General features: G+C 49.5%; 6 protein-coding genes across 6 annotated transcripts; 1 reads left to right on the top strand and 5 right to left on the bottom strand.

Moving 5' to 3' along the window:
- Positions 1-51: 51 nt before the first annotated feature.
- On the top strand, positions 52-1,294 carry BO79DRAFT_291209 (uncharacterized protein). The gene is made up of 2 exons (XM_025688968.1): positions 52-901; positions 995-1,294. Exons 1-2 carry the CDS (start codon positions 319-321, stop codon positions 1,144-1,146), a joined length of 735 nt encoding a protein of 244 aa, XP_025534267.1. The 5' UTR covers positions 52-318; the 3' UTR covers positions 1,147-1,294.
- Positions 1,295-1,313: 19 nt separating this feature from the next.
- On the bottom strand, positions 1,314-5,566 carry phoC (putative cyclin dependent kinase inhibitor Pho81). The gene is made up of 10 exons (XM_025689594.1): positions 5,455-5,566; positions 5,290-5,374; positions 5,063-5,185; positions 4,957-5,007; positions 4,758-4,898; positions 4,644-4,691; positions 4,560-4,577; positions 2,219-4,469; positions 1,981-2,150; positions 1,314-1,895 (listed from the first exon to the last, which is right to left on the bottom strand). Coding segments are annotated over exons 1-10 (3,105 nt in total). The 5' UTR covers positions 5,457-5,566; the 3' UTR covers positions 1,314-1,679.
- A 2,224-nt stretch (positions 5,567-7,790) lies between these two features.
- Positions 7,791-9,533, bottom strand: BO79DRAFT_68280 (uncharacterized protein). The gene is made up of 2 exons (XM_025689593.1): positions 9,312-9,533; positions 7,791-9,207 (listed from the first exon to the last, which is right to left on the bottom strand). The coding sequence occupies exons 1-2, from the start codon at positions 9,319-9,321 to the stop codon at positions 7,922-7,924; spliced, it is 1,296 nt and encodes a 431-aa protein (XP_025534265.1). The 5' UTR covers positions 9,322-9,533; the 3' UTR covers positions 7,791-7,921.
- A 2,444-nt stretch (positions 9,534-11,977) lies between these two features.
- BO79DRAFT_68260 (uncharacterized protein) lies at positions 11,978-14,682 on the bottom strand. The gene is made up of 3 exons (XM_025689592.1): positions 14,198-14,682; positions 12,391-14,079; positions 11,978-12,339 (listed from the first exon to the last, which is right to left on the bottom strand). The coding sequence occupies exons 1-3, from the start codon at positions 14,449-14,451 to the stop codon at positions 12,099-12,101; spliced, it is 2,184 nt and encodes a 727-aa protein (XP_025534264.1). The 5' UTR covers positions 14,452-14,682; the 3' UTR covers positions 11,978-12,098.
- Positions 14,683-18,861: 4,179 nt separating this feature from the next.
- Positions 18,862-22,156, bottom strand: BO79DRAFT_260229 (uncharacterized protein; the record flags this gene model as incomplete). Its single annotated transcript, XM_025686399.1, has 2 exons — positions 18,862-21,948; positions 22,139-22,156. 2 exons carry the CDS (start codon positions 22,154-22,156, stop codon positions 18,862-18,864), a joined length of 3,105 nt encoding a protein of 1,034 aa, XP_025534263.1.
- A 2,683-nt stretch (positions 22,157-24,839) lies between these two features.
- Positions 24,840-26,225, bottom strand: BO79DRAFT_277913 (uncharacterized protein). The gene is made up of 6 exons (XM_025687851.1): positions 26,116-26,225; positions 25,841-26,061; positions 25,701-25,751; positions 25,534-25,615; positions 25,412-25,450; positions 24,840-25,324 (listed from the first exon to the last, which is right to left on the bottom strand). The coding sequence occupies exons 1-6, from the start codon at positions 26,190-26,192 to the stop codon at positions 25,306-25,308; spliced, it is 489 nt and encodes a 162-aa protein (XP_025534262.1). The 5' UTR covers positions 26,193-26,225; the 3' UTR covers positions 24,840-25,305.
- Between the last annotated feature and the right edge of the window lie 1,472 nt (positions 26,226-27,697).

Below are 27,697 nucleotides of genomic sequence, written 5' to 3'. Positions count from 1 at the left end.
TGTATAAAAAAAAGACGGGAGGGAAGCTGATCCTACGATCTGCTGCCGCAACGTCATCCCAATCTCACTTGTATTCAGGCCTGCATTGCCGTCTCGGCTTCTTTTGCTTTCCAGACCGTCGCTATCCGCGAGTATATTAAGAAGAGGACTTCTTGGTGATTGTTCCCGGTCATCTTCCACCCCACGATTTGTCCGTTCTTTCCCGAAGACCTACCGGAGAAAGAACTCACATCACAACCTCCTACAACAAAACTACGCCTCCCCCCAATTCGCTCGCATTCGGACAACCATCCATCCCATCCATAAAACCCGAACAAAATGAGTTTACGACAGTCTCACCTTTCGCGCCTGTTCTCTCAAGCGTCGAGAATCCTCCAAAATGCGCCACCCGCGTCCACAACAACAAGGACATCATCCCTATCCTCCTCCCCGATCCTAAGCCGGGCCTTCGGAATGCCCAGCAGACGCGCATTGAGCTTCCAGACCCGCGGGCCTTCCCAAATAAAATTCAGGAGCGGCCAGATGCAACAACCAGGGAACATCTTCCGGCGGTCGTTCTTCCGGTCCGCTCGGTCGAACAGCTCGGCGCAATCGGAGCAGCAAGCGCCCTCTCTTTCGCAGCGACTTCGTACGCTGTCGAAGGAGTACGGATGGTCCGCGCTGTGGGTGTATCTGATTCTGTCGGCGGTGGATTTCCCGCTGTGCTTTATGGCTGTTCGGTTGGCTGGAGTGGAACGGATTGGCCACTATGAGCATGTTATTTCGGAGTCGGTGAAGGGGGCTGTTCGGAAGGTGTGGCCCCCTTCGGAGGAGGAGGAGAAGGCTGCTGCTGCGTTGCAGAGGCAGGCAGAGCAGGAGGAGAAGGAGGCGGGCGAGGAGAAGGCTAATGGTGGTGAAGCTAGTAAGTGGCTTATGTTTTTTTACCCCTTTGCTTGGATGCATCCGTGAGTATAAGAGATCCGTTGGCTAATTGCTTTTCTTTATCGTTTGAAAGGTCTTTGGACGCAGCTTGCCCTCGCTTATGCAGTTCACAAGAGTCTTATCTTCATTCGGGTTCCCCTGACGGCTGCGATCACTCCCAACGTTGTCAAGGTTCTGAGGGGCTGGGGCTGGGATATTGTCAAGGGTAGGCCGAAGGGCATGTAAGTGCCATTGGAGATGTGTTTGAATATGATGGTTGGGACGATTAATGCCGGAAATGGCTCTGTGAAGAGTCTTCAAAACAAGATATTATATTTATAGAGAGATGTACACTAGCTGTTACATATAATTTTGCAGGACACGCACGCAGTGTCCTTCTCCACTCAGAGATATTGAACCGGGTATTTCCGTCAATCATGATCGTCTAAGGACGACAGGGTACAAAGGTTCGAGGAAAGATGAGACGGGACATTAAAGGATAGAGGACATCAGTCTAGAGTACCCAAAAACCACAGCATGTAGCAATATTGAGCCAAGCGTTATGAAAAAGTAATGGCACAAGTTCATCCAGGCATGCAGTGCAAGAAGTAAAAATTGAACCGAGCCCCACATAAAGAAAAGACCTCACAGTGAAACAAGCATGTATGACTGACATGATTACATTGGTTCGGGATCCGTTGACGCCCGAGATACATATCGACGAAAAGGTCGTGAGAAAAAGTGGGATGTATGCGAAAGAGAAGACTCGAGATGGCGTATCACATGTCAATCATATCGTTGAATTTCAGGATGCCATTGGCTTTCATGACGCCATTCACACCATCTGGCATTCTGTATGCCCATTCAGCAACGCCCAATGGGCTTGCGACTTGCATGGCGTCTAGTTGGTCGGGTTGCTCAGATTCATCGGATGTATCCGCAACTAGCACGAGGCCAAGCTCCTTGATCGTCTCTACAAGCGCCGGTACGACATTCTATGGTATCAACTTGTTAGTTTCCGATCTTTAAGGAAAACTGTTGTATAATGTCAGTGTAGGAAGGAGACGAAGCACAACTTACCAATAGACTAGAACGGCATATCAAGCCCATGAGATTGTTACTTTGCGCTATCCGTGCCGATTCCTTAATGGACATAGAAGCTCGACCACTACTATCGACGTCTGGCAAAGACTTAACGTCACGGGCTAAGTCACGAATTTGGCCAAGATCATTGCAAAGAAGGACGGGATCTGAGATAGAAAGTGAACAGTTAGTGTATTGCTTCCAAGCGATACCTGTAAGGGCATGTATAACTCACAGTTCGGTTGCTTCCAGTTCAAAGCAATGCATATATTGGGGTTGTACGAGGTAAAGACCACAGAACGCATGTAATCGGGGTTCTGATCACGCGAAATACGAGCGTGGTCAAACACTTCGGTAAGAATTGCATCGGCAAAGGTGTTGACATCCGCCAAAGATGTCATGTTCAACGCTCGCTCCTCGGCAGCAGAGGGGTAGAGGATCGACAGATTGATGCTGACACTGAGTGGTAGATGGTGGAACACGTCTCGCAATGAGAGGAACGATGAGGCCAGCAAGCGATGAGCCTGTGTCAAATCCTCCACCGCACGCGTTTGCAGGAACTGCAGCATTTCCGAATGATTTATGCCCCTTTCGGCGCCCATTGCTTGGAATTGGGCGTAGGTAAGATGGCAAATGGGTATCTCGATGTTGTGATGGCTAATGGTAAAGTGAGGGTACAGAACCGGAACCCGATCTTTCGTGAGTTGCACGAAAAGCTGTACATGGTCGCCTGAAAGGCTTGAGCCGGTGACTAGGCCGTTATGCTCAGGATCAATAGCACTGGTTGCCTTCCAATAAGTGGCAAAGTGTGTGATCTCCAGAGGATCTCCGTGGTATGGCTTGATAACCTGGAAACCAAACTGAAGCTGGCCGATCGAACGTAACCGAGGATCAAACAACGGCAATGTACATGTCCCGGTACTAGAATTCTCAGCTCTGAACACTGTTGGTAGGGCGACTGTTTTGGCGATGACCTTGGAGCCAAAAGTGGGGAAAATCTCGAAATCAACGGCGAATGACTCTAGGTTATCCACATGGAATGAGATCATGCGTGAATCCTCTTGGATCGGAAGCATGATCGTCCGGGGAATCAAGTCAGAGAGCTTCGATGAGATGGTCAACCGAGCAGCAGGATGCCGCCCGGCCTGATCGAAGCAGATTGAACCAGACGCGCCAGTGTCAAATAATATCTGAACAAACACTTTCTTATCCAAAAAGTTATGGCCGTAACGCCTCAAGGGTATGATAGGCGGCGGAAGAGACAGATCAGGGATACCGTCAGCGGTCTCCATATCACCGGTTTCTGTCGCATCGCTAATTTGCAGGTCAATGTTGTGGCTTGCTTCTGGCTGTCTCATACCGTTCATAATGTCGAATGGTGTCCGTGCGGGTCGTGAGTCGGTGCGGATAGACCAAAGCAAAAGCATGCATTCCAAATGTCCTTCCCAGGCTGCATAATACATCGCCGAGAGGCCCTTCTCATCAACAGCGCTGGCGTCGACACCTAGCTCCAGTAGGGTGCGCAAACAGCCCACACAGCCTTCACTGGCAGCGTGGAAGAGCGGCGTCCATTGATACAACTTGTCACGCTGGTTCATGTCAGCCCCATATTGCTTGAGAAGTAGAAGTAGCTGCGGCGACTGCGAGGCTCGTGCTACCATGTGCTGAGGATAGAGGCCTTCCGCATCTGGGAGCAATTGTGCACGCCGCTGTAAAAGCATTTGAACTATCGAGAGCGATCCATGCTGGCAGGCAAGATTCAGTGGAATGTGATCGGACTCGGAAGCGGGGTCAATACGGGCATTGTTGTGAAGTAGTTGCTCCGCACATGCTAGTTGATCTTTAACAATGCTGTGAATCAAAGGGGTGAAGTTATCATGATCCATCACATCGACAGTATGAGGTCCTGCGGTCAGGAGATCCCGCACCATATCCACGCGTCCATGCATACAGGCGTAATGGAGAGGAATCCTGCCGTAAACATCTGTTCTGGAAACATCGACCCCGGCTTCCAGGCCAGCTTTGAAAACAAATTCACGACCAGAGATCGCTGCTTCGTGCAGACAGTTGCGCTCATTGATGTCATCTTCAGCTAAGAGGTTAACCAAGCCGCTTTCTAAGAGCACCGCTAATACATCGTCGGAGAATTCGTTGATGGCGGCTAAGAAAGTGCGGGTTGCGCGAGCCTGTGCGTCGGGAGACGACTGCAACTTGGCGGTCCATTCGCGTAGAGTCTGCAGGTTCCCTGCCATTGCAGACTGTAGAATCTGTAGGTCGAGATCTTCCTCATCCGTGCCAAAGGCCTGAACAGCCATAGCCCGATCCACCGGGCGAGCCGTATCAAAGTGGATGTTTTCGCCTTCTGCCCATGCTTCCAGCTCTAACCTGGCTGTCGTTGCTCGGTCGGACAAATCACGCAAGACATCACGATTGAAACACGGTTGTACTTCAACAGCGCGGTGCAGGTAGAGTTCCTTCATGCGAGACTATAGGAGACACATAGATAAGTAAATGGTCGCACGTTATCAAGATGGGATGGATGGATCCACGACGCGCGGGGTATGGGTGACTCGGACCTTTGATGTTTTATCCCACTAACTGAACTGTTAGCCATGTCAAGAATAAGGAAGCTAACGGCTGCGTTGCTTTCTGTGACGAACCTTCTTTAGGATTTTCGACATCGCAGTTTCGTTGATCTCGACGAATTGCTTTTCGTACAGTGACTATCAGTATGCCTCCCTCGACAAAGCTTGCCGAACACCGAGCGAACTCACTTGTAACTTGTTCAGGTCTCCATCGAACTGCTGAAACCCTTCAAACAGGGCCACGAAATTGGCTGGTGCTTTTGAACTGGTCACTGCCCGCGACTGGATAACTCGTTTCTTGTCGACTAGCGTCTTCAGCCGTAATGAGAACTGTTCCTTGCCGTCAGCCCATCACAGCTCTTGAAGGGAGCTGCAAAGGAATGCAAACCTCGGCTTCTTTTTGCAGATAGAATGCATTGACTTTCTCGATCTCTCGCTCCTACAAAAATCACCAATGAGTCCCAATTCATCATGCGCTGGGCAGACTTTCTTACCAGACGGAAAAAGAACACCTCCTTGTTCGCGCGAAGAGCAGCTTGCGCTTCGGGGACATTTTGGGGGACACCTGCGGCGCTCTGAGCGGGTATTGTCGGTGTCGCACTAAGTTGTTTGATAAGCTGTCATAGGGGTCAGCTGTGGTGAGACATGGTGTATACTTGCTGGTCCAGGGAGACAGAAAGGCGAGGTAGTGAACGGCCAGATAAGTGAGTGTGAGACCGACCTTCTTCAGAGCCTTATAATTCACGAAGCTGGCGGCATATTCGGGAAGATCAAGCTGTCTACGCTGGATCTGCTTGCCGAACTTCCTGTAACCCCGGTTGTTAGTGTCCCAATGGGAGACATGACGAGCTCAAAATTCATGAGTTGTGAGCAGATATGGACTCACATCTTCGGAGGCTAGCTCTGCGCGAAGGCGAGAGAACGATGTAACCGGACCCTTAATGCGCTGGTGCCCAGTTGAGGCAAAGGCTGAGGGGCCTGGAATACAAGACTGAAGAAAGAGAGACAGTGTACAGCAGCAATGATAGAGTGGAAAGTGGAAGAAGAATGGCAGCGAGTGCGAATATGGGGTGAGGACGTCCGCCCCTCTCTTGAGCTCGGCCGGCGGGATGGAGGGAGGGCGAGAGAAGACAACGAGGGAAGACTGGACTAGTCTTGAGGGTGGGGCGTCAACAAGAAACCCAAGGGACGGGGAACGAAAGGCAAGGACACCCGTCAAAGTGACGATCGGCCTGATCCAGGTACCTTTAGACGTAGGTAGTGATATCTCGGGATATTGGTACCTCCGTCGCACTCGTCGTTCCTTCACTGAAGCAGTAGCGGCGGCGTCGGCGTCGGCGGTGACAGGGCAGGTGGACAGCAGACAAAGAGAAGGGATGGGAGATGGAACTATGGATGACTGGTCCGGTGGTAGGGTCTAGTATCACTATCTACTCCTTAGGTAGAGAGAGAGAGACCTCTTCGTTCTCTCACAACTAAAAAGGTATGCCGTGTTCACCCGGAAGGGCAGACCAATGCGGGGCACCTGACCCCGGCGGGGCACAATTGGGAGGGGTGGGAAAAAGAAGAGGGAGGGATAGAGGGAGAGGGGGAGGGAGAGAAGGCAAAAGAGAGCAATAGAGAAGCTCAAGGTTCAGTAAATCCAAAGAGACGCGGTAATGGGGGAACGCGCTTCACTCATTAGATGCCAGAATAGGTAGGGTCAACGTCAAGTTACGTCGAAAAAAAGGAGTGGGGAGCTCTGGAGAGCTGCCTCCGGTCCAATCACCGCCCGGAATGTGCCCACGTTCCCTCTATCGCCGAACGACAACGCTTCAATTCGCGGGCTTCATGGCCAACGTGTTCTACAAAAAGTACACTAACAATGAACTGACTCGTTACTACTTGCTTGGTTCTGAGTTAGTTAAAAGTACACCTGGACTTCTTCGGGGATCATTGTTATTGAAGGACGGACAGCCGGGCTCGAAGTACGGTATCCCAATGGTACTCTTACTTAGATAGTACAACTCCGGACTCATATCTACTTAGTACTTACCGCAGGCGTCTTTCTTCATTCCATTCCAGTCTTGGCGGTACCACCCCTGCGTTGTCCCACATGCAGCCAATCACTTCTGCTGCCGAGACTTGCAGGATATACTTTGCTTAGTACTCCGGTGCATCAGAGGGCAATTGTCCGATCCTATCCTACTGTTCACCTTTTACTCTTTAGATACATGTTTGCAATGTGCGGCACCTTCAAGCCACAAGGCTTGATCTACCCAGGTCATTATATCTCCTGTTCATTAAGACAGAAGGCAGGAAGGAATCAATGGCTAATTGCATTATCGTACTTCCTTCTCAGGCTCTTACGTTGACCCATCAATCCCTCCTCCCCATCATGTCTGTTGGTCATGATCTACAGGGGACTCGGTTAATCTGAACTGTACTACGTCCTCAGCCCTACGTAAAGCACTAGCAGGTTCGCAACACCAATTGTATCACTGAAAAGTTAGCATGTCCGTGCGGGCTCTTTCATCCCCTGTGCCGGAGCAGACGTGACATTCTGAGTGTCAATGGACCAGATTTCACTACGGTCTTCCGATCACTTATGCTTGGGCCTTTCCGAGTTTTACGGACTCTACGGATTCAGGAACAAAAAAGTTCACAATATGTATTCCTTAACCACACTACCCTCCCCATGAACAGTCCACAATGCCATTGCATCCAAATGTACAGGTGAGATGCACGCACTGCGGTGGCCTTGACCCACAATATATCCAGACCCGAGCAAGACACGTTTAGACAAAATCGAGGCAAACAGAAAATAGAAAAGGGGATAAGGAGGCGGGTAGAAAAAATAACAAGATAGGAAGCCCTGGTTGCCTTGTGTGAAGGTCAGGCTTCTATAGAATCATAAATGTACAATCACAAGGCCGAGTTAAACAAAAAAGAGAAAATGAGAAAAACGGGAGGGATATATCCATATACCAGAATAACGAGGGCACCGGTTGAAACAAGAAAACAAGACAATTGAAACGAAGGAGGTATTTTGAGGTCTGGGAAGGCCACAAAAGAAACAGTGAGCGAGAGATTTGAAGAACAAGAGATTCATGATGCTGCACCTTGAACGTTATCCGAACAGTTCGGCGGCAAAGCTATCCCAATTTTCCAGGCGGGGGGTTGGCGTTGTAGGCATGTTTCGTTCTATGCCATAGGTCTCGTGACCCCAATGAGAAATATAAAGACAGCCAATTGAAGGCGCCAGGGGCTCGTTAGAAAGCACCCATCGACCGCCACAATGTCTGTTGCATCCGGGCGTCCAGCTTGCAATGTCCACGTATTAATGCGGCGAGGATAGAGAAAGCAGAGGCATCTCAGAAATTCTGCGCGATACCAGCATTCCCTTGTCTAGGAAACACGGCAGGATTCTCAATGCGTGTATTGCGTCGTGCCTGAACATCGCGAATGACAGGTGGAGCTCCGCCATACGGGCCGTCACCATATGCACCATATTGCGGTTGCATATCATTATAGTACGGGTTATCGTCGTAGAAACCTCCCGAGGGGTGAGTGGCAGACATGTGACTCTCTTCGGACGCTTCGGAATGATTGGCTGCAGAGTAGGCCGACGAGGCGTTCGATGGACCACGGTGGATATCGACATTTCGACTGTTCGCCGCGGCTGCTGGAGCAGCACCCAAGACTCCAATGGGTTCAGTCTCTCCCAATGTACCTTGCCCTTCGGAGTACTGAATTGTCCCATCGCTTGGGGTCGCTGCATGGTGATAACCAGGCGCGCTTCCAGCCTCGGACATCGCCAGGCCGACTCCGGCGCTGCTTGATAGGTTCGTGGATGCCTTGCGACCAGCAGATGTCGTTCCCCAGCCACGGTAGCCTGAAGAAGTGTTATCGTCCTTGGGTTCAAAGGCTCCACCACCCATGATAGGAGGCAGGGATGGATCGTTATTCGGGTTGAACCCGTATTCCTCCACTTCTTTCCTCCGTTCTTCTTCGGCCGCCTTCTTCGCTTTCCACTTTCTCCAGAAGTACAAGGCTGCAAGGATGATTATGGCCACTGAAGCCACTGGCACAACAACCGCAACCGCAATGGTGCCGCCTGCCGAAAGGCCTGAGCTGCCACCTCCACTTCCACCCGTTGACGATGCTGCTGCTGCCGATCCGCTGCCCGTGGCAGTCACGCCATTTCCTACAGTACCAGCAGTTCCTGTTGGGAGTGTTGTGTCGGTGGATGTTATCGTCAGGGTTTCCACGCCGGTCGATCCATTGCTTGGTGTCGTAGTAACCACTTCGGTGACAACTGGAGTCGCGGTAGTGTGGGAAGTAGCAGAAGTAGTGGTTGAGGGAGCCTCAGTGGTACTAGTCGACGAAGTGGAAGTGCTACTTGTCGATGGTATGGATATTGTTGTCGCAGAAGACGTTGATTCAGAGGTCGACGACGTTGATGTTGTAGAGGGTGTGGATACGGATGTCGTTGGTTCCGCAGAAGTTTCTTGCGATGTTGTCGCCTCGGACGTAGGAGTCGCTTCCGTTGTCGATTGGGATGTGGTTTCCGCTTGTGTCTCGCTGGGTGTAGTAGTAGCTGCACCAGCGGCGTTTGCCGATGTTGCTGCCGCTGCTCCTGCAGCCGCCGCAGCCGCTCCTGTGAGCAAGTTCAGTATATCGCAGGCGCATAGTTCATGATGGATAGCAGAGAACAGAAATGGGCTCTCCAAGGCAGGGGGTCGTAGTGGGGTAGCACCATACCAGAAGACATCTTTGTGCGGGACTTGTTAAATCCAGATGGATAAGGGTCCAAGTGGTATCAGTCAAGTAGGATCAACTGGGATTTGAGGATTCCACAAGTCCAGCTGTCAATGACTGATCCACGAAAAGGGACAGGACGTATTCAGCCGAGAAGTTACCGGTCGTACACGTTTGAGCGAAGTTTCGCAAAAGCACGAGTCTGTGTTAAGATTGCGTTGGAAGGATCGGAAGGCGATCGAAAGAGCGAAAAGATATTGCGATAGCGAAAGAACGAATATATGTAAGAATATAGGGTACGACCGTATACCCAATAGGAATTAAAAAAGAACTGCTTCACTGTAGAATAAGAGTGTAGCGCCCGTAAAAGTGGTGAAGCTGATAATGGACTGCCTAGCGGATGGTCAGGGGATAAGCACGGTCGCCTCAGACCAACGCGGGCAGAAAAGAAGAAAACAACAAATTATGGAATTCAAAAAAAAAGGGTTCTCGGGAAAGGAAATTTTTAGGACGGAGGGACTGCACAGTGGCAACTCACCGGAATTAAACTGGATGCCATGAGACAGCAGACCCGGATCTCATATTAGATAGAGCGCAGAAATAACACACTCATTGGGACAGATCCATCTGAGGGGGGTGGGTGTGGGAGGAGTTGAGGGAAAAGACTCCAACTCTGAGAGAATGAACGAACGAACGGAAGGGAAAAGAGCGAGTGAGCGAGTGAGAGAGTGACGGAACGAATGGATTCAACGAGCGGGAGAGCGGAGAAGTATGGGCGAATTGCGGCCAGAAGCAAGCCTCTGCAACCGGCTCAGTTGCTCCTGAGGGTGACTTTTGACTTAGTCTTGTCTTGGTTTTTGATTCTTCCTGGTAATTATTCTTAGTACCAGGTACGAGTACGGAGCAGCGACTAGGTACAAAAGTCCTACGTACGTACAACCAGTGAGTGGTATGTAATGGAACCAGTTACACTTGGCCAACCCAAATTGCTGCGATCGGCATCCGCCGGAGTCAGCAAGCGAAGTGTCCGTCATCACATTCTCTCTCTCTCTCTCTCTCTCTCTCTCTCTCTCTCCCTCGAAATCGATTGACACCAGAACAATGGAGTAGTATCTGGAGTGTCAAGGGTTCATCTACTATCCTTATGGAGCTAAAATCATACTCCATACCAAGTTCTCCAATGTCCAATGTCCATACTCCATAGCCACCATGACACGCCCTGAGAATTGAACTACTTATTCTTAGCAACAGTTAGACCCGGTTCCATGGGGGGCAACAAAACTTGATGACCCCCAAAGCGGCCCACCGGGAGAAGAGGAAGAATCGCTGATTGCAGATTGAGTGCCGCCTTCCGTGGGTCTCAATCTCCCACAGTCGAGCAGCCTCAAGCCCGGATTGGTGGTGCCGGACTTCATTCTTACCGCTAACCAAGCAGGAGCCACTATCGGTAACTCTCAGGTACCAAGTGTCTTGGAAAAGAAAAAAAAAAAAAACCAATGCTATGCCACGGTTTACTACTAGTAGATATCTACTAACCCCCTGAACGGTGGTGCAGCATTGATCAATCTACCTGATATACAGGCAGTAATTTCCTTGATATCAACATATCATCTCCAAGATAAACCAAGTATCTGTACATGCCTTGAGATATTTCTGGCAAGGTGTTCAAATATGTTTACTAACTCAAAAGTATGCCATCAGTGGCTTCCGCGAATGCCGCATCTCTCTCCACTCTAAAAATCGCCCGAGCGGGTAAGAGCGACTCGGACGGTCGCGTCTACCATCGACTGTGCACCTCCTCATTCAAGGCATGAGGATCCATATTTGACACTTCAGAATCCAATCCAATTGAAATAAGGAAAGAGTAAAATCAAAGAATCTCATTATCAAGGCTAGCTACACTGCAACGCCATTATCTACTAACCTGTGTCATGGCCATGTTGACTACTTAGATGAAGCCTCGGTCGGCCGCTTCCGGCTGTCATTCTTCCCTACCTGCCTACTGTCCACTACTCAGGAGTATTGTCTCCCGAGGTTGCATCTGACAATAAGGCGAGACAGACACAAGCTGGATAGGTCAAACAATTGGGTCTCTACCACTTACTATTAGGCCTCCCAACAAGGCGTTGAATACTACGCCATGAACAGTAAAACACATCATGAAGCTGCAAACTTCGTTGGGCGAATATCTGTCTCGGAATTTTTCCAATGCACCTTGTATCCGAGAATACTACCTACTACTTGTGCAAGAATCTGTAACAACACCCGGTCGGTCAGGCCTCTTATCGTTCGATGACGCAAGACCGCGTGTCATCCTTGCACTGTTGCGGATATGCATGGCACCTTTACTTTCGAAGCCACGTACTTGGGCCTACGACGCACACTTTCACCGGAATCGGCGAAAACAAAATAGTAGCACATTCTTTTTCTTTCTAATAAAAAGAAGGCATTTTGGGGACACAAGCATCGTCGGATATAGACATCGACGATCCGCCTCCAAAAAAAGGAATCATATTTGCAGGTTGAAGGTTATAGAGAAACATGGCTGATCAGACCGAGCGCCTAGAGAAAGCAGAGACGAACAACAAAAGGCCCCTTGTATGTACTCACGCCACTGAACATCGGGAAGATTTGCGAAATCGAACCCGGTTCCTCAAAAGAAGTACCGCTAGGACAGAATATATAATGGACAAGAATAGATCGTGATAAGGTATGTAAACACCAGATGGCTGTGGCAGAGGGGGAAATCGTTACGGCTGGGAAGAAAGAACGAAACAGAAATGCCGGTATTTACTGCCGCATATCCCATTTAGGACGGAGGTTCGACATCAAGTCATCCTTGGTACCTACAGTGTCCGCGGGCAGACGGCTGACACGATACGCACCAGTGCGGATGTTGTGCAAATGGGTCGAGGAAATCCCAGTGCCGTTGCTGCGAATACTACCAGCATCGCTCGCAGTATCATTCTTGAAGCGAGGCGGAGGTGCAAAATCCAATGTGTCGTAAGCGCCCGACTTGCGCAATGCGTGTCTGAAACTTGGTTAATATTGTACTCAATGCAAATGGAGAGCATAGACTTACGCGCTAGGCAAGGCTGAAAGGTCATCGAAAGCTGAAACAAGCGGCGAATGGACCGGCACCGCCGGGCTAAATGGTTGCAGGCCGCCCAAGGGCGTTCCTGGTCGGCCCTCCTTTTGATCCTTGAAGTGATTGGAGGGGGCATACTCGATGGCAGACATGATAGAGTCATCATTCAGCATATGGGGTGTGGGGAGGATCTGAAGCGGCGATGGCGGGGGTATCGGCTTGCGCGGCTTGGGAGGTCCCGGCATACGGTTAGAGGCCGAGGAGAATGCACGGGGACCGGGAGATTGAAAGCCGCTGCCTCCGTCCGAGCCCCTGGCCATATGCCGAGCTGCCCCTTGGAAGCGCGGAGGTGCGCGAGGTGGAGGAGTCATGGCACGACGAGTCACTGGTTCAGCGAATGGCGCCGGCACCGCACCGAACTGATCACCCATCGTAGGGTCGTACGCATAGGCCTCTTCACCATAGTAATCAGGCACATAGTCGTGGTACATTGTTTCCCGGCCGTTCTTGTTCTCATCGAAGTACTCCTTGTAGAAGGACCTGATACGGTTGGCACGTTGCTCGGGGTCCTCAGACGGGTCCTCTGGCGGCAGAGGGCGAAGACCGAAAGTCATCCGTCGCGTGTCACGACGGCTCGCATCAAGGCCTGTGTTTTGACCCCGAGGTGGCTCTTCGGCAAGAAAAGCAGGGACGTCGGGGTGCTGAGGACCATCTTCGTAGCTTGTGGCGCTCGTCACATCTTGCACATTGACGGCCGGGATAGTGGACCTCCGCGCATCACCGTAATCGCTAGCTGCATCACTCACAGGGAGCGAGATCCTGGGTGTTGACATCGTTGCAGTTTGCACAGGAGCCGGGCTGGGGTCCAGATGAAGCGAAAGAGGGTCGTGTAACGGTGGAAGATTGGCATGATTCTGAGGAGCCGGCACCGAATCCACGTCGTGGCCCAGACCGTGGTCACTGGGAAGTGTCATATCTGCATACTGTGGCATATGCGATAGGCGCTTCTGCTTGGCACTGGTCTCAGTAACTGCGTGATCTCCAGCGAATCCGGCTTCGTTGCTTGTCGTGTGCGGCTCGCTAATGGCCATTCCGGGAACATGTACAGGACTCGGGCTTCTGGGCAGATCCAGTTGGAACCCATGATCGCGTTCATGATCAGAGCTCGCTGGGCTCTCAGCATTACGGTCACCAGACTGGGTATTGTAAAGTGGCGGCGACGAGCGCGACATTCGTTGGGCGTTCCGCAGAAGGCCCTGGTTCATATCGTCTCCCAGGGCGGCCCGTCTGGTCGAACCTGTGAAGCTTGCCGCGTCGTCGTGGGGGCCTCTCGAGTGCGACCTGAGCGATGAATTGTCACCGAGGAAGGACCCGACGTGTCGATACTTATCATCGTCACCATCACCGATGGATCTGGACATAGACGCCAGGGATTCCCTCGAGTTGTGCAGCCCGGGAGGGAGCAGATAGGGGCTAGGTCCAATATCCAACGATATGCCCTTGTTGTGGGCCGCATTGCGATCTTTCTCTGCTTGTTGCATAGGCACGGCTCCATTAGTGGGCGCCAAATCCAGGCCGAAGTCGAGGGATTTGTGTTTGTCGTTTGCATCTTCGTTACGGAGCTTCTTCACGTTTCTGCGGTGCAAGTAGAGTAGAATGCCAATAGCAATCACAATAGGAACCCTAGGTGCTCATCAGTCATGGCCCTAAACCATTGGAACAGAACTATAACTATGGGTGCCGTAAAGTGGAGGGCAAAGGTGGGCACTTTGAAGGGAGGAGGGAACGCAATTGAACGTACACTGCTCCTAGAACAACAGGCAAGGTCGTAGTGGTAAGCGTGCTTGTCGGTTTAGTACCACTGGACGCAGAGGATGAGGTAGCCGAAGAAGAATCAGTAGACGGCAGAGGCTCTCTTCTTGCCAACGTCGGAGTTTCGCGCATCGCTAGCAATGGCAGCCGGTCACGAGGCACAAGGCTTGGGCGACGTGCCATCGAGCGACCTTGCAATTGTGTGCCATGGAGAGCCTGATGATGGTGGTGGTGATTGTGCATGATCGACCGAGTTCTTCAAGGAGGTAATCCGAACTCTCCGTGAGCCCGGAGGACTTCCAGATTCTTCCAGATTACTTCGACAATGGGGCAATTGCAGGGCCACAGTAGTTCTTCGGTCTGATGTGAATATTTCCCAGGTGTCGATATCCGTAAAGCATGAAGTCGAGTGGCGGTATTTATGACGAGCTGCAATTGAGGAGGTGCCTATGATGCGAAGATCTATCTCACTGGGGGGAGGGCAGGTGGGCACGCTCAACAACGGTGATAATGGCGGACAAGAAGCGAAGGTACAAGGACGGATTTGGGTCCAGCAAGGAATGGACGGGAGCGAGAAAGGCTCCCTGAAATGAACGACTGTACGAACCCCGAGATGTCGAGGCCCGAGGGGGGAGGGAAAGAACGACGTGTAACAGGTTAAAAAAGGAAAGGAAAGGAGTAGCAAGAAGAGGAGGCCGACCGAACTCAATAGGGAGAGGGAGAAAAGAGGGAAAATGAAGTGAGCCGGCAGGGCGAAAGCCCAGAGGGCGTAAGCAAGCAGCAGCACCCAGGGCTACTACCTTGGGCTAGTCTGCCTAAGCGGTCTAGATGGCCCGTTTCATTTCCATTCATTTGTTTGTCTAACCGGTTGTGGGGAGGAGAGGCAAAGCTTGGTGGCAGATGGGGGGGGGGGGGGGGGGGGTGGAAGTTGAGCAGTGGTTTGAACTAGACTAAACTAGCTGGTTTAGTTAGTTGGAGTGAGTATCCATCCGTCGTACCATACTGCGGGAGGGGAAACACCGAACACATGCCCCGTATTCGCAAAGTATTGTATGGTCATCTATTCGAGGAGGAGGTACTACTATCTATCTGAGTATTTATCCATCTACGTACGCAGATAAGACAGGCTGCTGCTACTCGCTAGCAAAGTAAACTACTTATTAGCTACTTTAAGTAGTAGTATGATTGTTGTTGCACACAGTATCTTCCCCAGAAGAATGCTTGATAAACAACATAATTCCTATTTAGTAGAGCTTGGGCCAATAACGTTGGCCAACCCACATAACTTCTACACCGTGAGCACATTGCAATTGATTTTGAGGTCAAGAAGAGGAATAGAACTACAAAGGAGCTGGCTCAAGTATGGACCAAAAAGTCGGAGTTTAGGTAGTAAGGTACACTTCCTCTTCTGTCACGCCATGGTTTTGCCGCCCCCTGAGTTGGCTGAAGATCGGAATACATATTACCGAGTGTGAAGTAGATACCGGTATCACATCCGTATGGAACACTAGTTCACTAGCAGTAATGGTGAACGGACTCCATCCAACAGTCCGGGCAAGCTGATTCCTCTTTTGTGACTTTCCTTACTTTGCAAGTGTTTCAGCTTCCTCGTGGGCTTTTTCTGGCAGATGTTCTAAGTACCCTGGCGACCCTCTCAATCCACTGCCAGTCTTTTCATCCCCTCCAGGTCCGGCTCTGTTTACTTTTCTCTACTTTAAGACCGAGCAAGTAAGGTGGCCGCAATCCCCTGAGTCGAGAAAGCAAAAAACCAAGGCACAAGTGGGGCGCCTAGTCTCTCCTTTTCAGACTAGCGCCAGGAACCCGCTCAGTCCTGACCAATAATTGAAAGGGGACTCCGCCCCTTGGGAGATTACCTCTCGGACATTCTCCACCCGCCATACAAAGCTGAGCCTGTCGACTTGCTCGATTATTATCTGACATTTACCCCTTGGGAAGTCTGGACAGGTGCTAAACCTTCTCGAATGATCCTACCGGAGTAGATTGGCACTGCGAAAGTTTGTTGGTTGCCTACGGAGTACAACTAGTGAAGAAGTAGTTGACGTACATCCACGATAACAGTTGGTTTATTATTAGCATCAGTTGGCTGGCTCAATTACTCGATTGTTCAGTTGGCTTGGCCCGGGTATCCTTCCTGGCATGTAGTACCAAATACCTACAAAGCATTACTGTCCTGCACTGATGCTATCTAACTCTTCTATCCACAACTAGTGAACCCCCAACAAACAATCCAGCAATCAGTGACAAATCTATCTGCAATGTGATAAAGTATGGGGTAGCCTCTGGGAACTATGATATTTCCCCGCCCTTCCGATCTTACTACGGAGACTACGCAGAGTATAGAAAAAAAAACCAGATTAATCAATTGGCCGGTTATTTGGCTAAGCCATCTACTAGCCGAACCACAGCCTCGAGCTGATCTACCGTGGCCTGAGGCCCAAAAGTATTTTGAGGCGACCTTGGTTATAGATATCCTAAAACTGCAGAGTCCAGAAAGCACATTCCTCATGGTAGATTTATGAAAATAACAAGATCCCTGGTCTGATAGAAAATGCCCACTCATCTGCGAGCGTCTCGTCATTCACATCTCTTATGTAGCTGGGGCTGAGACATGAATACAGCAAAGGTCCCTTGAGTCTGGGATTATGGTTCGTTATGGAAACCTGAACGAACTTAGAAAGGATACATCAATCGCAAGGAACACCACAATAATATGCATTATGTCGCCCCCTAGGATGAAGATCATGGCTTGCATACTTTCCACCAAGTACTAGGTTCATGTAACCTATTGGATCGTTGACTGTCTATATCACCATGCCCTGTAGTAACAGTATATTAATGAACAATATGTGATGCTTGGTTAGTAGCTATAAATACTGAAGGTTCTTCCCAATCATAACATACTATATATATGTTGCTAGTATATCACCTGCAATAGCCCAGTGCTCGAGTAATTTGCATCATGTCAAAACATCCACATCTCAAGCAACCAATTTTCAGCTGGCGTTTGTTCTTGTGATGTATATCGACTAGTGTGATGACATGGAAGGAGTAAATCTACCTTTAAGTTCGCAGCTCCGCTGCTAGTGACCTTGCGTTTCTGAATGCATCACTCTAGGTATATCACTTCAACCTAACAGGTAATGGGCATCATACAGCTATAGAAGAATATAAGGGGAGCCTGTCAAGCCCGAAGACCGAAAGATCTCTAAGCCGTTCTACCTTTGAATCGCCACTTTGTAAAGGCACTTTTCCTTGTGATAGATCTATTCATGCAAAGCTCCACAGCCGTCAGTCTAGATAGCAGTTGCGTGCTTTTCACGAAAAAGGAAGAAAATGTCCAACAAGATACATTGATACCTTAAGCATGTCCTTAGAAGAAGGTATTCGGTATCCCGGATTTGTCGTATACAACGCGGGTGGTATGAAGTGTGATCTACGTAGGACATATTGCTACCCCTTATAGATTAATCTCTATTTTTATTCTTCCTAGGGTACTCAAGCTACTCCTGAGAGCTAGTAACTCTTTCTGGAAGAGAAACGGTGCATGCAATGGCACCCAGCTTACGCTCTTTTCCTCCGGGTTAGCGAAGACTAAGTTCGAACCAATATAAATATATATGTTGTTGAAACCTATGGTTGCTATAGCTGGCAATGCCATATACTAGTAAAATCATGTCACAATACAAGAAGACATTGTATCACGAGCAGTACATTGATTGGATATATGTCACCGATACTGTCTAAACTCCTTTTCACACCAGGTCCATTTGGTCGCCACTTTCGTTCTCAGATCGGTGGATAGCCCATCATGTTCTTGATGGATTGACCACAAATTTCTTACTTTGATCTCCTCTTTTTATTTTCCCCCGCGTATCCACTAAAATCCATACACTTCCTGATGGCCAGGGTCAAGCATGTGTTAAAGGGTGAACTCGGAGTAGAAATGGACATTTACATGGTTGTAGGAAGATTTTGGCTCACTGGGCTCATTTCATTAGGATTGTAATAGCCCGTTCTTCGTTATTTTGCAATATTGGCTATTGAGAAATCGCCATATCTTTCTTTTGTTTCTCCAGACAGGTACATTGTGACCCAGATTCTTATATCCATACACCCGTGAAAAGTAAAATCAAACGAAGAAAAGGAAGCTGGCAGAGGCAAAACAGGCAATGGAAGACTGTACGGGACCTTCGTAATCCACTTCCGAAAATATCACGTACAGAGAACAGAAGATGAGAAATTGGAAAGAAAAAGGAGACTAAAAAGAAGACTTTATGGAAAAGGTTGAGAGAGAAAAAGAAAAGCCCCAATAGAAAGAAATATTCGCACAAGAACCGCCCAAGTACACAACACAAACCCTGAATGGGAAATACCAAACATCTGAATTGTACAATGTGATATCCATCCGGAAACAGAAAGCTTTATCGAAAATTCCTTCCCTGACAGAGGGAGGGGAGAAGAGGAAATTAGCGGTAGCGTAGAGGTGAAGCATGTCCAAGTCAATTGTTTTCTTTCGCGTCAATTCATATGCTCAAGAAATCATCAGACTTTTCAAAAAAAAAGGAAGATACAGTCGGAGAATAGAAAAGGCGTGAAGTGATAACATCATGTAATGTAAGGAAGTGGCGTGGCTCATTTGCTGTGAGTTTCGAGACATGCATTATGATGGGAAGACTGGTCGAAAATGCGACGGAATGGCGGATCTGAAAGATGTATGGTGTCTCTAGGCTCCGCCGTAACACCTTCGGCTTTGCGGATTACTTCTTTTAAAGCACGCGTGACAACGCCAGCTCGAACGACCAAGTCTCGGAGAGATTGTGTATCAAAAGGAAGTTTTCTGGGACGAGGAGGATGTGATTCCGCAAAAGCGGAGTCAACCGAGCTGCGTTGTCGATAGATCAGATCCAACACAGAGTTCGGTTTGGTAGTGACATCGGGACTGGGAGAGGTAGTAGGGCGGGAATTGGAGTGCTCTGAGAGCGATAATCCCCATGATCCATCGCTGACCCTTTTCCAAGGATCATTGGTATTGGATGAATCGCCTTCCGAGTCGTCAAAACTGAACGTCAGCGACGAAGGGGATCCAGGAGGAGAGTTATTGTTCGAGTTATTATGATCATCATCATCAAGCGTGGCTAGGTTCACTATTCCTTCTGCCTCTTTCCAAAGCTCGCTTGATGGCCCGCGGACGATGTTTAGAAAGCTGCCCTGGTGTCGCAGACGCTTTAGCTCTTCAACCAGCAAGGTTAGTTCTTGGACCTGTCCGAACTGCCCATGAAGGCTTGCTTGGCGTTCCATGATGGCTTGAGGAACAATCATACCCCGCCGGGGGGTCGTTTTGCTTGGCTTCATAGACTCATTGGTTGTAGTCTCATCTGCATCCTCGAAATCGAAGTCACTGTCCCAGTCTTCGCTAACGCCTTTGCTCCCAAGGCCCCATGTACCGAATTTGCCTGAGGTCTGACGTTGTTCATTAATTGTCGGAGGGTCCCTCGTTACTGGAACACTTTGACTACGGAGATGCAATGTACTCGGAGCTTTTCGTCCTGGCGCGCGGCTGCCACGCACGTCAGGCGTATGCTTCCCATGCATGGTCCGTGGCCGCCCATCAGAGCCTGCTGCTTCACGGTCGCTTCTCGGCTGTTCTGACCAGTCGAAGATGTTCATTTTCGGACACGAGTCAAGCGCCTCGTGGTTGAGACTGCGAGAATCGTACTTGTGTGATTGCCTTGTCTCGCTTCTGAAACAATCGCCGCCATTACCCTTCAACGACAACATTGAAGATTGCACTTGTGTGAATGGGTTGGTAGTTTCACCGGGCAATGCCGCCACCAGACTGCGAGAATCTTCGTCGTCGGTCAAGTCAGACGGGAAAGATATATGGCTGTCACCTTCGTGCATATCCGATGCGCTGTCTGCGATATGGCCTGGCATAGTAATGGGCGTTGGCGTCGCATCTGCATCAGATTCACAATGGCAATTCCCAAGCGACTGTGAAGTAAGAGATTCGCGTGTTTCAAGTGCATGGCCATTAGAAGACTCTCCCTCCAAGGTATTCACGGGGAAGTCCTTATCAAAGATTGTCTCGATTCGAGGAGCATAGGAGCCCAAGCCACTGCTGGTGGTGAGATGGGTGCGGATGGAGTCAAAGGCAGTATCGCTCAAGAAATCTGTCTCATCCTCATCGCCAGATGTGAATATATGAGTATCATCGGAACCTATGACGGTTGATGCAGGGTCTGATGCAGCGATAGAATGGCGTTTTGGGCGCTGACGAAAAGTGCCTTGAGACCTAGTCAGTGTTACTGAGTCCAGGGTGAATGGACGTGATCCGATGTCCCGTAGATGAGCCATCTCTTGTTTGTAGTCCTGAAGATAAAGAGGATAGGCTCTGCGTCGCGGACCCATTAGTTCCGACATCAATGACGAAGTAGCGCCGTTTTGTGCAAAGGTCGGACGACGGAAGATGTTAGGGTCGGTGATGTTTCGTCTTCCATGTGTGTGAGGTGGAATCACCTGTGTTCCTTCCGTCTTTGTCGACGCTGGAAGAGGCGTTGATATTGCCCTTCTTTTAGAATAAACTAGGGGAACATTTTTGAAGTTTTCGCCTTCGGCGGCTCCAGTGTCGGTTGGGGGAGACTTAGGATCCGCATCTTGCAAAGAAGGCGAGGTTTGGGAATCGCTTTCCTCCGGCGGCAGTGACAATTCTTTTTGTTGAGATGAATTCCCACTGGGCTCGAATGGGTTTCGAAACTGGACTGAAGGGGAAGGAGTAAATGCATCCAGGCCAGCTTCCGCCGTCGGTTGCTTCCCTCTGATAGATGTTGCCAAAAGGAGAGCCGGGGCAGTCTCCGCATTCGGTACGATCCGCCGCAGCCCTTGGTCTTTCGGTCTCGTTGCGGTTGAGAATCTGCGCGCCAGCCTTTCCGATAAACCCTCCGGGCTGACGTCTATGTATGGACGCCAGACATGATCATCCCCTATAGCAGCAATATCAGGTTTGCTTACCGGAGGGTTCAAGATCAGACTCGGTTCGAAATTAAGACTATGAGTAGCTTTATGTCCCAAGGTCTCAGACCGCTGATGACTAGTAGCAGGCCTGCGAAAACCAGTGGGAGTCAAAGGGGAGGATGGCGCGATCCCGGACAATGAATGAGAGTTGGCATGATGTGAAGGTGGCCGCTTGACTAGTTTGTTGGGCCTGCGTTGAATAGAAGCGGGAGGGCTGGCCGGGCTACCGGGCGTGTTTGATGAAGGGGAAACGGGGGTCTGGCATGAAGCGCGTTTCTCCGGTTGAAATGACAGGCGTCGCACCCAGGAAGACGAGGGCCGTCGTATGTGCGCAGCGAGTGAAATATTCTCGAAGACTGGCTTTGGCGGGCCAGTGAAGGTCTGTCCGCGACGTCGCAGTCGTACACCTGCAAACGATGATTTCCTGCGCGACTTCTCCTCTCCCGGCTTACTCGTATCAAATGCACCATCTTCTGACCCCCGAAAGAATTCTGCGGTCAGAGGAGATTGTGCTGTCACTGATGGAAAGGGACTTGTGGGGACATGGTTTGCATTTGACAAGGATACGGTATCGTCTGTCGCTGTCGCGCATTGATCATGCAGCGGGAGGGTCTTTTTCCGGAATCGGCCTGGTCTGGAGGAGCTTCGATCTACGCGACCGAAGGCGAAGCCAGTTGGTGCAATACCGACGGTGCTAATTGCACAGAGCTGATCGAAAAGGAAGAAAGAAAAAGCCAGTTAGCCGCGACTACTTGTAAACATAAAGGACGCGAAATCTGAGTCAAGCGCTTTGCTTCTCCCCATTTGCGCGAGGCAGAGAGCCTGTAGCCGCAGCAAAGTGGACAACCAAACGAATGCGATCCAAAAGAGATCTGATCGGACACAGAGCAGAACTCACAGTTGATACATGCTCCATTCTCAGAGGGCGCCGAGAACAGTGTCAAGCACCATAAACCTCAGATTAGCCACATCGATATCACATGTAGTTGACGACCCATCTGCATTATCTTGCACGAGGAGGATCAGCTAGCCCGACACATCTAGATAAACACCATCTCAAAAGAAGACAGGTGGAATCAGAGCGCGATCTAGCCTTGCGGTGGTGAAAGACAAAGCCACAGTGGCAGTATAGCAGCAGTATTAATTATTTGTAAAGACAATCCCAGCGTGCGATCAGTGCGACCTTAGGGTGGGTGAGGGGAAAGGGTGTCGGAGCCAGCTAGGAGGAAGCTAAAGGAATGGGGGAATCGTCGAAAAGGAATGTAATCAAGGAATGAGGGACTAAAGAGGAAGACTGAGCGACTAGAGCTTTGGCCCGCGCAAAGTCTCAGCAGTTTAACTGTCCTAAAGTCAACGGAGAGAAGAAGGAAAAATAAAAAAAATAAAGAAATCAGACAGCAGAAGGAAAAAACGAAGAAGCAGTAGCAGTAGTAGAGTAGCAGCGGCGGCAGCGGCAGCAGCAGCAGCAGCAATAGTAGCAGCAGCAGCAATAGCAACATGCGAATGAGAGAGGTAATAATAACAGACCAAGGTCATCGATCAACAAAAGCCCCAGTGGGACGCGGTCACTGGCTTTGCTACCCACGGGCGATGTTCTTCTGGTTCTAGTCTAAACTCAACCACTGGGAAAGGAATGGATCACGCTAGGAGTTCCACCCCCAGCACACCCACGACCGCAAGGCAAGTCCCAATAAATTGTGGCTAGAGTCAGGGAAGCGGGAAGAGCACAAATTGGAAGGGTAAAAGAAGGAGCATAGAAAAGCAGGAAAAATAAAATATTATTTAAAATTGTGCTTTCTTTTCTTTCCTTCAGTATTAGAATAGAAAACCGGTACGAAGATTAAAATCCCTCCACCACAAAAGCCGTTAAATTTTCACACCTCATTTATCTGGTATGCTACGCAAGAACTTCCACACACCTGTTTGGACCACAAAGCATAGACAAGGCAAGTGCAGCCACCATGATGGGATTTTGGAGCTGCTGTTGTTCAAGGGTTTGCTACTCAGTATTATAAAACTAGTGATCATTATGAGACTAAATATCTAGTACGTAGAGCTTTTCTGACAGCCTGGGGTTTAAAGGCACCAACTCACATCACGGGTGGACAGCGATAGCTACCAAGGAAACCTGAAACGCCTTCTTATGCAGAATAAGGAGGAACACGAGGGTATTTATGTAAGTCATTGCTCATGTACTCCATCCATGTAGTATGCAGGTATTATGTAGGAGGGAATTTACTGACGTGGTGGACTACTGAGCCAAAGGAATAGACTGGTGTGTTGTTTAAGCTGAAATCCAATCATGCACATAACCTGGGGAATGAAACACTTACCTTGTTCTAGGTAGAGTGATCAGACAGGTAAGTCAGTCTATGATTGTACTCCCTAACTAACTAATTACCGTAGTAGTTAGTATCTTTCGTCTTCAGCTGCTTACTGTCCACAGTCCACACACAGAAACACACTACACTACTAATGGTGTTCGGAGTAGTCCGACCGTCCACTACTACTAGTCTATCTACCCATCGGGCGGTGTATTTGGGTAATCATGGCGAGCCGCGATCCTTGCACCTCGGCGGCTGCAGCTGGGCCACTAGCGTGCACGATCCCACCAAGAGAGACTTGATGGCGAGGATGGGATCTGATTCCCGAACCTGTGCTGGCCTAATGAAACAAACCAGGGATCTTCAGCTCCTCCCCCCTCCCTCCCTTCCCGAGATTTTATGAGAACCTACTGGTCCAGAACGCCATATAATTGGAAGGGAAGCATCGACGACGTTCAACCCTCTCTCTCCCTGTGTCGTTGTATCCTATCCCTGCGCGAAGGGATGTTACTTACTAGCAAGGCGCCTAGATTATACTTGGTTTTATCCATCTTATGCTCTGACTAGATTTAGCATCTCACCCTGTTTGCTTTTTCCAACTTTCTCAGGACCTAGATAGTGGAGATGCTTCTGCAGAGAGCTCCAAAATCGCACGAGATGGGATCGAGGTGACCGAGTCTGGTTTTCTCATGATGCAATCAGACCGCAACTGGCGTCCGAGCCTAGTACCGATCAGGACCGCTGATTCCGTCCAAGTCATGAAAACAATGGGTCCCTTTTATAACGCGGCTAAGCCATCATGCCCATCCCCACTTTTTCACTGGAAGTAGCTTTCGGCTGGCTGGCTGACTGACTGGCAAAAGTCACCCTCATGACAATAATAATAAGAAATATTAATACTATTAATCTTCTCAGATAGCACGGGGCCCCGGGCTCGTATCCCTAGCTACTGCTATCTAGTCTCTTACTTACGTTCTCTGCTTAGCTTACCGAGCGAGCTATTCAAGGGAGCGAAGGAGGAGGCGATCTAGGCTGGCGATCTCTGGAACAACCATCGGCAGAACATCTGGTTCCTGAGCTTTCATAAACCGGCCGGTTCCAAGGCACGGGGCCGAGAGGAACAAGCGGGATGCTACCCAGGGTAGACTTTCTCAGTCCTTGCCTCTTTTAGCGCTTCCAATCCATTGTTTTTACCCATCTTTATCCATCCAAGTTCCCGATGTGATTAGGGAAAAAAAAAAGAAAAGAAAAGTAAATAAAATAAAATAAAATCCCCTTCATTCCTCCTTGCTGACCCTCTTTTCCCTTCCGCCTGTCCCCAGGATGACGACACTGAAGTCTGAAGACTCCAATTCTCCAAGGAAAATTTATCTAGCCCACTACGGTCGCATTTATTTTCCGAGAAAGGCCGAGAGCTCACGGCTTTTCATTTCCCAGTGTACCCGTGTGCAAAAATGTTCTTCGAGCGTTTGCGATCCGTAAGCAAGATGCCATGTAGTAAGGGAAGGCAGCCAATTTCTGAGTCCAACCAGTTGTATCGGACTTTCTCTCCGTCGCATGTGTCAAAACTGGCAGGCCAACGGTGTATAGTAAGCTTATCTCATCGAGCACAAAGGCCGATCGCGATGATAGATCCAATTTCTCGGAGCGGAACGTGGACTGCGAGCGTCGAGCTTCCAAGGGCACAATTTCTTCCGGCCGATTGCCGGCCGGGCTAGAGCCTTGAGGTCTCCATTTTTAATTATTTGTTTGTTGTATCGCTATTGTTACCTAGGCTCTGGGCCTGTTTACGCAAGACAGAGAGTAGTTCCGTTCAGTGCGATTGATTGCTATGAATTCGATCGAACCACAGGAGTCCGATCCGTAGCTGCGAGCATTCCGTGCCCCTGTGCATCTACCATCTATTGATTAGCCTTGCCTATCTGCTCCTGTTGCAGGCTTCGTTCAGAAAGAGTATGCTTTCCGGTACCTCCAGCTGTGCTGATCGACTTTCTTGGCGTTCGCTGCCACTGATTCATTCTCAACCGTCACCCGGACGGCCTTATTATAATCTGCCAAAAGCTGGTCTCCATGTTTCAGAATCTGATCCTGGCCCCATTGGATAAGAAAGAGAAAGACTATCCTTGCTGACTGCACCCCTTCCTTCGGTGGGTGTGAAACCATCAGAAGCAGGAACACCCGCCAGCCCTTGCCTCCAGAAATACGGCACTTTAACTGATGGGATAGTCTCCTAGGTGACACTGAGGGGCAAGTCCATGCATCTATGCAGGCATAACCCTGTCCTAATGATATCCTCATCATTGGGCCTCTAGGATTGGAGTGCAAAGTGCGCCGCGGTGCGACTGACCTATCCAGATTTAGCACACTTTGTGGACGAGATGTGCCGCTCGCTCCCTTGATTGGCGAAACTAGCCAGGGTTGCACGGCCCCATGAACAGCTGTCCTGCCTCCTGACGCGCGATCTTGGGGAGCTAAACCCGGTAATCCTTGCAAGGTCCTGTCGATGGACGTTGTTCACTCTCGTCACAAACCAACCATCTTCGTACAGGACCCGGGTACTCCGCAAGTGTCTCGCACTCGCAGTTGTGCCAATTGAAGCCCCTCTCCCCTCCTCGCCGGGGCAACCATGAGTGACCAAATCAACTGGCTCCTGAAGCTTGCTCAATTTGGTTGTGCGATGTTGCTTACTGCAGGTGATCAGCCAGAGAATTCTAATTTTGATAGATTAACATAGCATCCTGGCCTGTAGGTACACCGGTATGGCAATCTACCACTACGCACTTATTCGAGTGCTAGCTACTGTCTATATGCACATTACTCCGGGCTATTTTCCTGCTGCATTCGGGCTAACCTCTCAAGGCCTGCGCTTACCGAGAGGGAGCAACGTGAGCTGGCAAAGTTGATGCTCCTTCACCGACTACGCGGGGCCTACGCCCGAAAAACCGGGGCGGTAAGCTAAACACGATGATATAATCATGCTGGGAAAACAACTTTGTACCAACAAAGATGGGGCGCCAGATACTGGAACCAATGAAATCATACATTCGACCTGTTGGTTCGCAACGAGGAGCTGGTACCCGCCACCTAGATACCTAGTGGGAAAAAAGACGAGTCGAAAGTTTATGCCACTATACTCTAGACCACCATATCTAGGCTTTGCGAGGTAATAGGGTCCAAGCAGTCATGCAAAATAGCATTGATAGTTGGTACAGAAGACCATAGGCTTCATAGTATTACCTTCACTCGTTCGCTATGAATAAGAACCAGGCGCTACTAGCAGCATCTGAGCATTGCAGCAAGAGATTTCGTGATCCTGAGGGGACCATGGTACCTAAAGTCTTGGAACACTGGAAGATAGTAACATCAAAAGTGATGCATTGCAGGGGAACTAAGCTCACGAGTACAATGATGAATCGGCTATGCGTTGTTGGTAGATGCTCAATCACAGGAGACTATGAATACTTCGAGTCAATTGCCCGGTGAGCATGTATCGAAGCTACTCGACCAAAGCCAACATAATATGGCAGCTTGAGCCCAGCTTGCACTATTCTTTAAAGAACAGAAATTCATACCGCCTGTTTTTCAAGTTATTATATCGCCCCAAACTCTCTGGCTCAACTATCACCGCTGAAGCCTAATTGGTTCTTTCGAGGCACTAAACAATATACCAAACACATACTATCTGAGCCCCGTTTCCAAGTCGGACACTAATGATATGGAGACATAGACCGTGGGTATTTCGGAGCTGTCCATCCGTGGGCCTGCCTGTCAAGGATAACTATAGCATCTCTTCGTACTACATGCATTGTGATAATACCCGATAGATGCATCCTATCATTGTTTGGGGTTTGTGAGGCCGATAGCTTCGACAAGCAGAATATATATAGATAGTAAAAAGCTCTTCAGAGCCTTAATGAGAGTGTGCCATATCTGATCATTATTCGGGCTTTATCCATTTTCAGCTTTTGCCATCATGAGAAAAGTCTCTCGCTCAGGCATAAAACCTTCAATATCAGTGATATAGCAAGACAACCTTGCCCAGATGCCTAGATACTGGGCAGCAGGAGATATTAAGGACACTGAGAGAGTGAGGTAGGTGGTCTGACACGAAGCAGAACATTTGGATTTTGTAG

The sequence above is a fragment of the Aspergillus costaricaensis genome, assembly GCF_003184835.1.
Source record: "Aspergillus costaricaensis CBS 115574 unplaced genomic scaffold BO79scaffold_56, whole genome shotgun sequence".
Taxonomy (NCBI): Eukaryota; Fungi; Ascomycota; class Eurotiomycetes; order Eurotiales; family Aspergillaceae; genus Aspergillus; species Aspergillus costaricensis.
Note: the sequence above shows the minus strand (reverse complement) of the source record. Positions and strands in the feature narration are given on the sequence as shown.